General features: G+C 49.7%; 1 protein-coding gene across 1 annotated transcript in view; it reads left to right on the top strand.

Annotated features, from left to right (window-relative positions):
* The window catches only part of LOC132328189 (collagen alpha-1(VII) chain-like), a 94,182-nt gene that overhangs the window by 14,001 nt on the left and 66,494 nt on the right, over positions 1-13,687 (top strand). The window contains 12 exon segments of the mRNA XM_059847946.1: positions 540-686; positions 849-968; positions 1,967-2,125; positions 4,333-4,461; positions 5,664-5,813; positions 6,571-6,708; positions 7,117-7,263; positions 7,952-8,071; positions 10,146-10,292; positions 10,428-10,616; positions 11,521-11,660; positions 13,474-13,597. Coding sequence (XP_059703929.1) covers positions 540-686; positions 849-968; positions 1,967-2,125; positions 4,333-4,461; positions 5,664-5,813; positions 6,571-6,708; positions 7,117-7,263; positions 7,952-8,071; positions 10,146-10,292; positions 10,428-10,616; positions 11,521-11,660; positions 13,474-13,597 — 1,710 coding nt within the window.

The raw sequence follows: 13,687 nt of genomic DNA on the forward strand, positions 1-13,687 counted from the left end.
GACAGGGGCTGAGCCAGGGGACAGGGGCTGAGCCAGGGGACACGGGCTGAGCCAGGGGACAGGGGCTGGGCCGGGGACCAGGGGCTGAGCAGGGGACAGGGAAGAGAGGCTAGGCCAGGGGACCAGGGCTGAGCCAGGGGACAGGGGCTGGCCCAGGGAATGTGAGCTGGGCCAGGGGACAAGGACTGGGCCAGGGGACAGGGGCTGAGCCAGGGGATGTGGGCTGAGCCAGGGGACAGAGGCTGAGCTGGGGGACAGGTCCTGGGCCAGGGGACAGGGGCTGAGCCAGGGGACAGGGGCTAAGCCAGGGGACCAGGGCTGGGCCAGGGGACCAGGGCTGGGCCAGGGGACCGGGGCTGGGCCAGGGGAACAGGGGCTGAGCCAGGGGACCGGGGCTGCTCCAGGGGACACGAGCTGAGCCAGGGGACCAGGGCTGAGCCGGGATACACGAACTGGGCCAGGGGACAGGGGCTGAGCCAGGGGACATGAACTGGGCCAGGGGACATGAACTGAGCCAGGGGACACCGTTTCCTTCACAGAGGGCAGCATCCAGGATGTGACCCTCGGCAGCTCCTACAGCTACTACATGATCCAGGGGCTGGAGCCGGGCATGGAGCACACGGTGACCATCAACCCCATCTTTGGGGACATCGAGGGACCGGTGGTGACTGGCAAAGCCACCACGGGTGAGTGTCCTGCAGCAGGGGTGGCACTCAGCCCATGCAGACATGGGGGGTGCTGGCACAGAGTTGGTGTCACTTCTGTCACTTCTCTGCATCGTCGGGTTGGGGGAGCTCTTTGAAGCTGTTGGGACCTCGATGGAACTGGGCAACTCTTCTCTCCTGCAGTGGCATCCAGCACTGTCCAGGTGCTGAAAGTGAGCGAGATTTCCGTCAACAGCCTCCTGGTGTCCTGGGATTCAGTCATGGGAGCCACCGGCTACAGGGTGGCCTGGGGTCCGACACCAGGTGAGATCTGTCCCTGCTCTCCCTGGAATGGGAGAACCTCAGGAGTGGTGGGAGTAGGGCAGGACCAGCTCCAAGCAGCTTCTCCCACAATTCCAGAGCGTGAACTGAAGCCAGGGATTATTCCTGGCCCTGAGGTACCGACCTGGCCCCAGCCCCACACAGAGTGAGACCCCAGGAAGGAGCCAGGGAGCATTCCCAGATTCCTGTGCTCCCTTCATGTCAGATGGTTTGGATTCAGTTCCTCTCAACTGGTTTGGATAGTTTAGGTGTTAAAATTCCAAAATAAATAACCACAGGAAAACTCTCCCTTGCCCTGGTGGACACCAGGAATGGTGTCCCAGCATCCCTGAGGCTGGAAAAGACCTCCAAGTCCAAGCTGTGCCAAATCCCCTCCTTGTGATGGAAGTGCCACCTCCAGGTGTTCCTTGGACACCTTCAGGGATGGGCACTCCAAACATCCATGGGCAGCCCCTTCCAATGCCTTTCCATGAGGGAATTCCTGCTGGATTGTCCTGGAGCAGGTGTCCTCCATGGGGAAATTCCTCCTGAATTTTCCTGGAGCAGGTGTGCTCCATGAGGGAATTCCTGCTGGATTGTCCTGGAGCAGGTGTTCTCCATGGGGAAATTCCTGCTGAATTGTCCTGGAGCAGGTGTGCTCCATGGGGAAACTCCTCCTGAATTGTCCTGGAGCAGGTGTGCTCCATGAGGAAATTCCTCCTGAATTGTCCTGGAGCAGGTGTCCTCCATGAGGAAATTCCTGCTGGATTGTCCTGGAGCAGGTGTGCTCCATGAGGAAATTCCTGCTGAATTGTCCTGGAGCAGGTGTGCTCCGTGGGGAAATTCCTGCTGAATTGTCCTGGAGCAGGTGTCCTCCATGGGGAAATTCCTCCTGAATTGTCCTGGAGCAAGTGTCCTCCAGCAGAGGAGGATTTCCCAGGATGCCACGGAGCTGCTCTCCAGCCTCTTTCTCCTCTTGTGTTCCCTTTTCTCTTCCAAAGAATTCCTTGGCAAGGACCGTCCCCGTCACCTGTCCCTCGGCAGGTCGGTGACGTGCCACCAGCTCCGCAGCCTGGCCCCCGACACCGAGTACGTCATTTCCCTGTCCGTGCTCTTCGGCTCCGGGGAGGGCCCCGGCGTCACCACCTCGGCCAGGACAGGTGAGCGCGGGGGGAGGGCGGAGGAGCTACTACGGGACGGAACCTCCGAGTATCTGTTCGAGCTCGTGTGTGCCTGACTGGGGCTGTCCCTGGATCCGGGCTTGGGAAGAGTTCCGATTTGTAGGATCCCAGACTGGTTGGGGTTGGAAGGGTTGGAAAAGGTGGAGGAGTTGGAATGTTTGGAAGAGTTGGAGGAGTTGGAAGGGTTGAAAGGTTTGGAAAGTTTGGAAGGTTTGGAAGGGCTGGAAGGTTTGGAAGGTTTGGAAGGGTTGGAAAAGTTGGAAGGGTTGGAAGGGTTGGAGGAGTTGAAAGGGTTGAAAGGTTTGGAAAGTTTGGAAGGGTTGGAAAAGTGGGAAGGTTTGGAAGGGTTGGAAAAGTTGGAAGGGTTGGAAAAGTTGGAAGGTTTGGAAGGGTTGGAAGGGTTGGAAAAGTGGGAAGGTTTGGAAGGGTTGGAAGGGTTGGAAATGTTGGAAGGTTTGGAAGGGTTGGAAAATTTTGAAGGGTTGGAAGGTTTTGAAGGGTTGGAAGGTTTGGAAGGGTTGGAAATGTTGGAAGCCCATCTTGTTCCAACACCTTCCACTATCCCAGCTCGCTCCAAGCCCCGTCCAACCTGGCCTTGGACACTTCCAGGGATGGAGCAGCCACAACAGCTCTGGGAAACCTGTGCCAGGGCCTGGCCACGCTCACAGCCAGGAATCCCTTCCCAAAATCCCACCTCCACCTGCTCTGGCTCAGTTTAAATCCACTCTCCCTCATCCAGAGTGTCTCCCCAGTGGTGAAGTGCCCAATCTGGATTCCCTGAGCTCCATATATCCCAAAATTCACACCAATATTGAGTCCTCAACATTGTTATAATCCATCAAAAAAAATCTGAAAAACAGGAAATCTGGGTAAAATCTGCTGTAGGAAAGCATAGGAAGATGAAGAGTGTGGAACATCCTAGTGCAGCCCTTTTTCCTTGGTGATAAGGGCTGTCCCCTGCCTCAAAGAATTCCATAATTCCAAAGGAATCCTTCTGGGAGATCAGATTCCCTGGACAAGAGGCAGCAGGTGCAAATCCTTTGTGTAAAATAGGGGAAGTTGATGGACAAACCTTGTCCCTGTCTCTCAAACTTGTGCTGCCCTGGGAGCCCGGGAGAGGCAGATCCAAAAGCAGAGGTGGGATTCTTGGAAAAGGTTCCAAAGTGGCAGCAGGTGACTGGAAACCCTGGAATACCACATGGAGAAAGTGGTCTGACCCTTGTGGGGAAGAGAACAGGGAATATTCCTCAGCTGTGAGAGCTCTGGGTGGGCGTTTCACCTGGGGAACTGGGATATGCATCTCCTGACTCCATGGATCCCTGAACTTCCTGGCCTTGCTCCCACTGGATCTGGGCAGAACGTGCTCCTTGATGACTTCAAGGAGTGGTGTTTCCCCAGGTGAGGATGAGGAGACACCAAGGATAAGCAAAGAGGCCATTTTTAACCCTTCAATACCATTTTTACTCATTAACGTGTCAGTGATGAGCCTGTGGGCAGGAATCAGAACACTCCTGAGGTTGTCCCCATCACCCTGGCCTGTCCTGGCCTTGCTCTGGATCTAAGGTAGAACGTGCTCCTTGATGACCTTGAGGAGTGAAAAGTGGTGTTTCCCCAGGTGAGGATGAGGAGACACCAAGGATAAGCAAAGAGGAGATTTTTAACCCTTCGATACCATTTTTACTCATTAACGTGTCAGTGATGAGCCTTTGGGCAGGAGTCAGGACACTCCTAAGGTTGTCCCCATCACCCTGGCCTGTCCTGGCCTTGCTCTCACTGGATCTAGGGCAGAATGTCCTCCTTGATGACCTCAGAGAGTGGTGTCTCTCCAGGTCAGGATGAGGAGACACCAAGGATAAGCAAAGAGACCATTTTTACCTCTTTGATATAATTTTGACTCATTAATGCTGAGCCTGTGGGCAGGAATCAGGACACTCCTGATGTTGTCCCCATCACCCTGGCCTGTCCTGGCCTTGCTCTGGATCTAAGGTAGAATGTCCTCCTTGATGACCTCAGAGAGTGGTGTCTCTCCAGGTGGGGATGGGGAGACACCAAGGATAAGCAAAGAGACCATTTTTACCTCTTTGGTATCATTTTGACTCATTAACCCTTCGATATAATTTTGTCTCATAAATGATGAGCCTTTAGGCAGGAATCAGGACACTCCTGATGTTGTCCCCATCCTGCAGCTCCTCTGGGATCTGTCTCCAACTTCAAGGTGACGTCCCACACCAGCACCAGCCTGTCCTTGGCCTGGAGTGCCACAGCCGCTGCCACCAAATTCAAACTCAGCTGGAGCCCTGTGGGAGCGGGAAAAGGTGAGCAGGGAAAGGACATTCCAGGCACCTTCCCAAATTCCTGACCTGCTCCTGGGGGGTAGGAAAGAGATCCCATCTCAGAATCTCTGCTGCTCAGAGTGACCCCGAGATACGTACAAGCCTCTTTTCCCAGCCTGGCAGTTGAAGAAGGAGTCAGAGCTCTTCTGGTCTCATTCTCAAGGTTGTTTATTGTTTCTTATCTATAAAATTATTTCTCCTGGCCTGCTGAGGTCTGTCCAGCAGGTCAGACAGAGGCACTCTGTCTGTCCTCGGGGCAGTGTTATCTTTTTATACTAAAAACTACCTGTGCATTATTTCCCATAACTTCCCAGTCCCCATCACCTGTGTTAGACAGTGAGTTTCTACCTTAAACCAATCCAAAAGTGCCACCATCACCCAGAAGAAGGAGGAAAAAGGACAATCTTGGGATCTCTGCTGCTCACAGTGACCCCGAGATGTGTCACAAAGTCTCTTTTCCCAGCCCGGCACTCGAAGGAGGAGTCAGAGCTCATTTCTCAGTCTCAAGGTTGTTTATTGTTTCTTATCTATAAAATTATTCCTCCTGTCCTGCCAAGGTCTGTCCAGCAGGACAGCCCAGGACACTCTGCCTGCCCCGGGGCAGTGTTATCTTTTTATACTAAAAACTACCTGTGCATTATTTCCCATAACTCCCCAATCCCCATCACCTGTGTTAGACAGTGAGCTTCTACCCTAAACCAATCCAAAAGTGCCACCATCACCCAGAACATGGAGGCCAAGAAGAAGAAGGAGAAAGGCTGGACACACCCAGATTCCTCCATCTTGCCCCCTGAACCCCCATTCTAAAACCCCCAAAAAATCTATTTTTCACCCTGTGATAAATTCACTATCATTCTACTTAAACTCTCTTGACTTGTAATTCTTCATAAAAGGTGGTAATTGTTTTTTCCAAGGGCTAAATCCAAGGCTCGGGGGTCTTGGGCTCTGTGCCAAGGTCTCTGAGCCCCCCGGACAGGGGCTCGAGTCCTCCAGGGCAGCCAGAGGGATGTCCTGGGTTCCCACAATCCCAGAGCTGCGAAGCGTGGTCCTGTTGGAGGTCCTTCCTCCTCTTTCTTTTCATGGTTTTATTCATGGGGATACTCCCCAGAGCTCTGGGCAATGCAGTAATTTCCTTTGGAGGAAGGAAGTGAGCTCCAGGCTCTGAAATATTCCTGCTTTTCCAGGAAAACAGGTTGCCAGGACTCGGTATCTGGGCAGCAGAGTGTTGGCTCATCGCATTGAACACCTGGTGCCCAACACCCGGTACAGGGTCAGTGTCCGGGCTGTGTTCAGCAGGACCGAGGGGCCCGAGGTGATCCTGACTCACCTCACAGGTGAGTCCTCCTGGGAAAACCCTCCTTCAGGTGGGAGGCAAAGCTTGGATTGATTTTGGGCACGGGATTGGCTCAGCTGGTCAGAGCCTGGTGACAAAAACACCACAGTTTTGGGTTCAATCCTCGTGTACATCCATCTAAGAGCTAGACTCCATGATCCTGGTGGATCCAGCTCAGGATATCCTGTGGATGGGGGAGGCACGAGCAGCCCTCACTGCTGGTGGCAATAATCCCTGGCTGTGGACACATCCTTCTGGCACGTTGGACAGTCCTGGATTTATCAACGCAATTCCCAGAGTTATTTATCCAAAAGCACCTGGGGAATGCAGGAGCCTCTCCACAGGCACCACCCAAGGTCACTCACCGGCCTTCACTCTTGAGGTTTTGGGAATTCCTTGGATTGTGGTTCTGCCTCTTCCAACATGGAGTTCTGGCTCCTTCCCGTGTCTTCTTCGCCCGAGTCCATCTCAGTGAGTTTTTCGTGGAAGTGAAGACGTGTCTGGATGATCCATCCTCTCCTGGAGTTCTTCTCGTGTCCCTCTGCGTGTCACCAGTTTGGTGTGGGTGGTGAGAGATGTGGATGAGATTCCTCAGCTTGGATTCCATGGATCCATTAGGAATTTCAGCCTGACATCCTGGATAATGTTTGGAAAGTAGATATTGAATGAATGCCCAAATTTTTCTCCTCCACCACAGCTTGGAGCCATGGTGCTGCTCTGGGACCGAGCTGAAATCTTATCCTGGTTCATTTTTCCAGCTCCTTCAGGAGATTCCAACCCCATTCCGCCCATCCAGGACCTGAGGGTTACCAACGCTGGTGTGAACACTTTGAAGCTGGCTTGGAAAAGGCTTCCTGGGATAAGTCACTACAGGATATCCTGGGAGCCATCCAATGGTAAGAATCCCAATCCTTGGTCAGGGAGCACAAGGAACCCACAAAAATGGGGAGTTTGGCTCAGGAAATTCCTTTCTCCATGAGTGGTTGGGGTAGGTGGGGACTTCAATGTCTATAGGGAGAGGCTGAACTCCTTCAAGGTTGACCTCCTTTTCCCTGAGCTAAACTTTAGGCTCTAACCAAGGGTATAAATATAGTTGGGATTTGGAATTCCAGGAATTCACTCCTTTCCACGCTTGTGACCCCATCTCTCCTCTGCCCGTGCCTCAGTTTCCCCGTGGACAAAACGAGTTGCTACCTCTCCTCCCTGGCCAGGTCCTGTCAGATGTGTGTGAAGCTGCTGTAACCATGACTGTTACACCTCCCTTTCCGTGGACACCACGGGTTTTTTGGGATGTCTCCTCTCAGGTGACTCGGAATCCTCCCAGCTGGTCCCAGCAGAGGCCGTTTCCTTCACGATTCCCAAACTGAAGGACAACACCACCTACGCCATCTCCGTGTCCGCGGTGGGAGAGGGGCAGGAGGGAAACCCCACGGTGCTCAGGGCCAAAACCTGTGAGTGTGGGATTCATGGACTGGGATGAGAGCGTCTCCGTAGGGGAGTGAAGGAAAAAGAGCAGCTTTGGCTGATGGACGCATTCTTCCTGGAATTCCAGAATGTTTTGGGTTGGAATGGGTCTTGAAGATCATCCTTCTGTAGACCAAGCCCCGTCCAACCCAGCCTTGTTTCTTCTCAGATCCCACCAAAAACCAGACATTGATCCTTTCTTCTTATTAGCGAGGAATGTTGGGATTTCCCTGTCTTCCCCTGCCAATAATTCCCATTTTTGTGGCACATTATCTTGGAATTCCCTCTTTATGCAATATCTTGACCATTTCCAGCAGGTAAAGGCCAACATCCCTTTGAATGTTCCAAAACAGGCAGGATTGAGATCAAACTGAAGAGAAAATCCAGGATGTGGAGCAACACTTGGATTTTAGGGAGTATCTGGGAAAAAAATCACAGGAAAATCTTCATTACCCATCCCAAAAATCTTCAGTCAGTTCAAAGTCCAGAATGAAGATCTGGCACAATTTCCCCCAGTTCCCACCAAATGAGAACCTGGTCTGATTCAGCTTCTTGGAAAACACCTGAAGTGCTACAGGATCCCCTTCCTCTCACCAGAATCATGGAATTTGGGAGGCAGAAATGTCCCCAAAACCATTTCCAGCCCCCAAGCTTTGTCCCTTGCTTTTCCAGCAGTGGATCTGCCCAAAGTGACGGAATTCACCCTGCAGGAGGCCACAGATTCCAGCGTTTTGTTATCCTGGAATGCTGTTCCTGGAGCATCCCTGTATTTGCTGGCGTGGGGATTGTCCTCAGGTAATGTTTGGTGCGGGAAGGAAACCCTGATCCATCTGCTGAGCTCCTCTGGATCAGCAGGAGAGCCCTGGGGATTTCCGTGGCTTCCTTCATCTCAGCTTCTCCATTTGGCTGAAAAAGAGGGAAAATGGGAGCTGGGGAGGCTCACAAAATGTCCCATTTGGCCCACTGCAAAATCCTCGGGGGAAGAAGAAAAGGAGGGGTGGAAATAGCTCAGGAAAAAGGAATTTTGGCATTATCCGTGTCCCTTCCTGTCCACCAAATCCACCAAAAAAAGGTGGATTTTTGTCATCCATGAAACCTCATTTTTATCTGTTTCAAATCTCTGCTCTACTGCGAGGGGCTTTTAAAACTTCCTTAATCATTCCTCACCATTCCTTTTCCCAACTGATTTGGCTTTTCAGGATTTGCCCTTTCAAAGCACCGACTCCATGATTTTTTTTCCTGAATTGAACTAAAATCCTCTTTGAATTTGGAGTTTCCTGTCCCTCTGGCTTCTACCAAAATTTTTTCTAGGATCAGCTCACGTCCAAAGTCAATAAAGAAACCAAATCCAACGGAATTCCCTGTGCTCCCTGCAGTGCTTTTGGAGCGACCAGGAGTATTCATTTTATTTATTTATTTTTAATTCCAAGGACATTTCAGGATTGGCAGCTCCATACTTGCAGGTTGTGTCACTCTGGATGAACCGTCCTGTGACAGCAGCACTTTTTTTTGGGATAAATATTATGGAAAAGGGATTTGGGTACAGAGCCTTTGGATCTCTGGGGTGATTTTAGTGATCCAGAGCAACTGTTCCCCTTCCTCTGCTGTGCTGTTCAAATATGGATCTGGAAGGGTGCAGAAATCCCTGATTTCAGAGTTGTCAGGGAATCAGGAATGGATAATCCCATGTCTGACAGTCCGACAGTCCCCCCTCCATCCATCCAGCTGGAATGGGTTCACAAATATTGATTTCCCATCACCAGCAGATCAATCCCGACTCCAATTCTCCATAGGATAAAATTTATGCTCCTGAGTGAGTAATTCCAGTTTTTCCTGGTTAATTATCCCAACATTGGTGCATAAAAGCAATTAAAAATTTGGCCCTTTTTTTTTGCTCTTGATTCATTTTCCTTTCCACACCACTTGATTTTTTCCCTAAATAAACATAATTTTATTACACATTTTCCTTGCTCCTTTTTAAGCTCATTTAATGCCCTTTTCCCTGCTGATTCCACCTAGCCTCTCCCATAAAAAATTGGATCCCTTTCTATTCCACTTGTGGATTGTTCCACCTGTGGATCAGACTAAATAAACCAATTTTGGCTGTTTTGATTCAGGAAGGGAAGCACAAGAATTTTAAGTCAAATTTCAAGAATTTTAAGTCAAATTTTACTATTTTATTTAAAGGAGAAAAACCTCCCTTCCAAAAATTTTTTGTGGAGAATTGAGAAGAGCAAACTGGATTTGCTCTTTGGAGATCTTGTCCAACCTTAATTCTATGATTTGAGCAGATTATTTGCACTGATTTTATTTCTTGCCATACAAACTGAGCTTTTTGGGTGGTTTTTTTTTTAAGTAAAATGTTATTTCAGGATAAAAAAGGTACAAATTCCACTTTGAACAAAGTCAGATTAATCATTTATTGTTTCTAAAGTAAAGCACTTAGGAAATGTCAATCATTATCATGACATTTTTTCCCCTATCATTGTTTTAAATCAAAACTATGAATTGTGTGCAACCAAATATCTCAGTCAAATCTGATTTTATTTTTCATCGAACTTTCCATTCATTCCCAGAAAATAATCTTATTTCTATCCATAAGAAACACTGGATAGAAATTACTCTCTCAGCCTTGAGCACCAAATTCCTTAAATTTTTGCATAAATTCCAAATTTCCAATGCACAAAATCAACCTAATTTCATCCTATTTAGGACCTGACCATTGCAATTTTTAAATTATTAGCTTTTGCCTCTTCTCCAAATCCTGGGATTCGTCCCCAAATTCCTGCTTGCCAGCAGTGATGCCACTGAAATGGGAATTTCTCTGTGTTTTCCTGGCTCCCAGTCGTGTTCCTCCTGTTTTCCACAGCTCCTGCTCTTTCCCAGGAATTGTTACCGGCAGCTTCCCGATCCTATCGAGTGACAGGGCTGAGCTCCAAGGAAATTTATTTGTTTTCCATAAAACCGATGTTTGGAGACTCAGAAGGACCAGAGACAACACTCCTTGGACAAACAGGTCTGGAGGGTGGAGACCTGGATTTTCCAGGGAAAACTGCTCTTGAGGCTGGTTTTTGGGGTTCATACCCTTTTTCTCTTTGCTGGAGAGGCTAAAAGGGGTTTAAAATTCCCTTTTTCTCTTTGGGTCCTACAGCAGGAGCTCCCAGGGAGGCACCAACTGCTCCAGCAGCTCCTGCGCCATTGGACATGAGGAAATCTCCATCCGGATCTCCCAGCAGTGCAGGGATCTCTCCTCTCCCAGTGCCCACCAGTACAAAACTCCCAGAGCCCCCAGTTGGGGCCAGCACGGTGTCGGTGCTGCTGACAACCCTGCCTGGGCCAAGTGAGTGGGGGGATGATGATGGTGATGGTGACGATGATGATGTAGAAATAGTCAAAGCTCAGAGACCAAGATCTTCTCTGATCCAGAGCTCAGAGACCAAGATCTGTGATCAAGAGTTCAGAGATTTTCTCTGATTCAAAACTTAGAGACCAAGATCTTCTCTGATCCAAAGCTCAGAGACCAAGATCTTCTCTGATCCAAAGTTTAGAGACCAAGATCTTCTCTGATCCAAAGCTCAGAGATCTTCTCTGATCCAGAGCTCAGAGACCAAGATCTTCCCTGATCCAAAGTTTAGAGACCAAGATCTTCTCTGATCCAAAGCTTAAAGACCAAGATCTTCTCTGATCCAAAGTTTAGAGACCAAGATCTTCTCTGATCCAGAGCTCAGAGACCAAGATCTTCTCTGATCCAGAGCTCAGAGACCAAGATCTGTGATCAAGAGCTCAGAGATTTTCTCTGATTCAAAACTTAGAAACCAAGATCTTCTCTGATCCAAAGCTCAGAGACCAAGATCTTCTCTGATCCAAAGCTTAAAGACCAAGATCTTCTCTGATCCAAAGTTTAGAGACCAAGATCTTCCCTGATCCAAAGTTTAGCGACCAAGATCTTCTCTGATCCAAGGTTTAGAGACTAAGATCTTCACTGATCCCAGGAGCTAAAACTTAATTTTAAGCTAAAACTTAACTAAGGTCTTAATTCCCAGAATAACAAGGTTGGACAATGTCAGGGAAGGCCCAAACCCCATAAATGCAGTGAAGGCCTCAGCACCACCCTGAGGGGTGGAGGTGCTGCTGCTCACCCAAAAATTGGCATCACAAGAGGTTTGGGGTTTGTTTTGGTGCTCTGAACACACAAAACCCCAGGATTTAGGGTGCTTTATGGAATTCCTCTCTTCCCTCTGCAGTTTGTGGGAAGCTCAAGGCAGACGTTGGGTTCCTGGTGGATGAATCCTCGAGTATCGGCCAGAGCAACTTCAACAAAGTGAAGGATTTCCTCTTCCGGATCGTCTCCTTCTTCCCCAAAATTGGGCCTGAAGGGACACAGGCAAGATTTTCTTAAGTTTAAGGAAAGATTAAGATTTTCTTAAGAGTCTGCTCACCCAGGAGTTGCGGAGCAGAAAGGCCAGGGAAAGACCTGTGTGGATCAAAAAAAACAGGAATTAAAGTCTCCTCAATGTCAGCTTTCCCATTTGGAGAGATTTCCGTTTCTTGGGTATTTTTCCAAGACTGAATCATCGGGAATAAAGCAAATTCCACACCTGAAATGCTGCCTAGGTTAGCCCAGAGATCTGCTGGGTGCATATTCCCCTCTTGGATCTCATTTCTGGCCCAATCCAGAGTGGGGAATTGTTGGACATCCTGAGTGGGGAATTGTTGGACATCCTGAGTGGGGAATTGTTGGACATCCTGAGTGGGGAATTGTTGGACATCCTGAGTGAGGAATAGTGGGAAATCCTGAGTGGGGATGTGTTGGGAAATCCAGAGTGGGGAATGGTTGTGAATCCAGAGTGGAGAATGGTGGGAATTGCTGGGAATCTAGAGTGGGGAATTGCTGGGAATCTAGAGTGGGGAATTGCTGGGAATCTAGAGTGGGGAATGATGGGAAATCCAGGGTGAGGAATGGTTGAGAATCCAGAGTGGGGATGGTTGGAAATCCCCAGTGAGGAATAGTGGAAAATCCAGGGTGGGGATGGTTGGAAATCCAGAGTGAGGAATGGTGGGAAATCCAGGGTGGGGATGGTGGGAAATCCAGAGTGGGGAATGGTGGGAAATCCAGGGTGGGGAATGGTTAGGAATCCAGAATGGGGAATTGTTGGAAATACAGAGGGAGTGTTGTTGGAAATCCAGAGAGGGGATGGTTGGAAATCCAGAGGGAGAAGGGTTGGGAATCCAGAGTGGGGAATGGTGGGGAATCCAGAGTGGGGAATGGTGGGAATGATTGGGAATCCAGAGTGAGGACAGATGGGAATCCAGAGAGAGAAACGGTTGAGAATCCAGAGTGGGGCGGTTGGAAATCCAGAGTGAAGAACTGTTGGAAATCCAGGGTGGGGATGGTGGGAAATCCAGAGTTGAGAATGGTGGGAATCTAGAGTGGGGAATGGTGGGGAATAGTTGGGAATCCAGAGTGGGGATGGTTGGAAATCCAGAGGGAGAATGGTTGGGAATCCAGGGTGGGAATGGTTGGGAATCCAGAGTGGGGATGGTGGGAAATCCAGAGTGAGGAATAGGAATAGGAATAGGAATAGGAATAGGAATAGGAATAGGAATAGGAATAGGGGGAAATCCAGAGTGGGGATGGTTGGAAATCCAGATTGAGGACAGATGGAAATCCAGAGTGGGGATGGTTGGAAGTCCAGAGTGAGGACAGATGGGAATCCAGAGTGAGGAATGGTTGGAAATCCGGGTGTGGATCCAAGTGGGAATTGCAGGATGTCCCAGCAGCTCCCTCCTCCAACAAACAGAGAACCAAAGCCCCAGGTCATGATGGGAATCACCTCCAGGACAAATGAAGCCTGAAGGATTTAATGACAGCAAAGCCAACGGGAAGACTCAGTTCCTCATTTATTTGGGGTCATTTATTTAATTTAAATTAGGAAGGGAGAGTTATGGAGCTCGGTTTAAGTTGAGTGGGAAATGGGAATTTCTTGGACTCTGCTTGGAGGTTTTAGGTGAATGATGAAGTCACCCTGGGTCAATAAATAACTCTGGGAACATAAAAATTGTGATTTAGGGGAGGATCTGACTCCCTTTTCCCAGAGAATTCAACCTCTTCCCACTCCCAGTGCACCACGCCCTGACTCGAGGCAGTCTGTCCCATTTCCTGTGGATTTGGGGGTTTTGATCCCTGTTTTTGGCAGGTTGCTGTTGCTCAGTACAGCGAGGAGCCCAGGGCAGCTTTTCACTTCAGCCAACACCGCAGCCGCAACGGAGCCCTCGGAGCCATCAGAGGGCTGAGCTACAGCGGCGGCAGCACCAAAACAGGTCTGGGAGGGGACCTGGACACCTGGGATGATCCTTCTGGCCCAGGACAGAACCTGGAAGCCAAGGAAAACATTTCTCTGAGTGGTTTGG

Source organism: Haemorhous mexicanus, chromosome 5, assembly GCF_027477595.1.
Source record: "Haemorhous mexicanus isolate bHaeMex1 chromosome 5, bHaeMex1.pri, whole genome shotgun sequence".
In the NCBI taxonomy this organism is placed as follows: Eukaryota; Metazoa; Chordata; class Aves; order Passeriformes; family Fringillidae; genus Haemorhous; species Haemorhous mexicanus.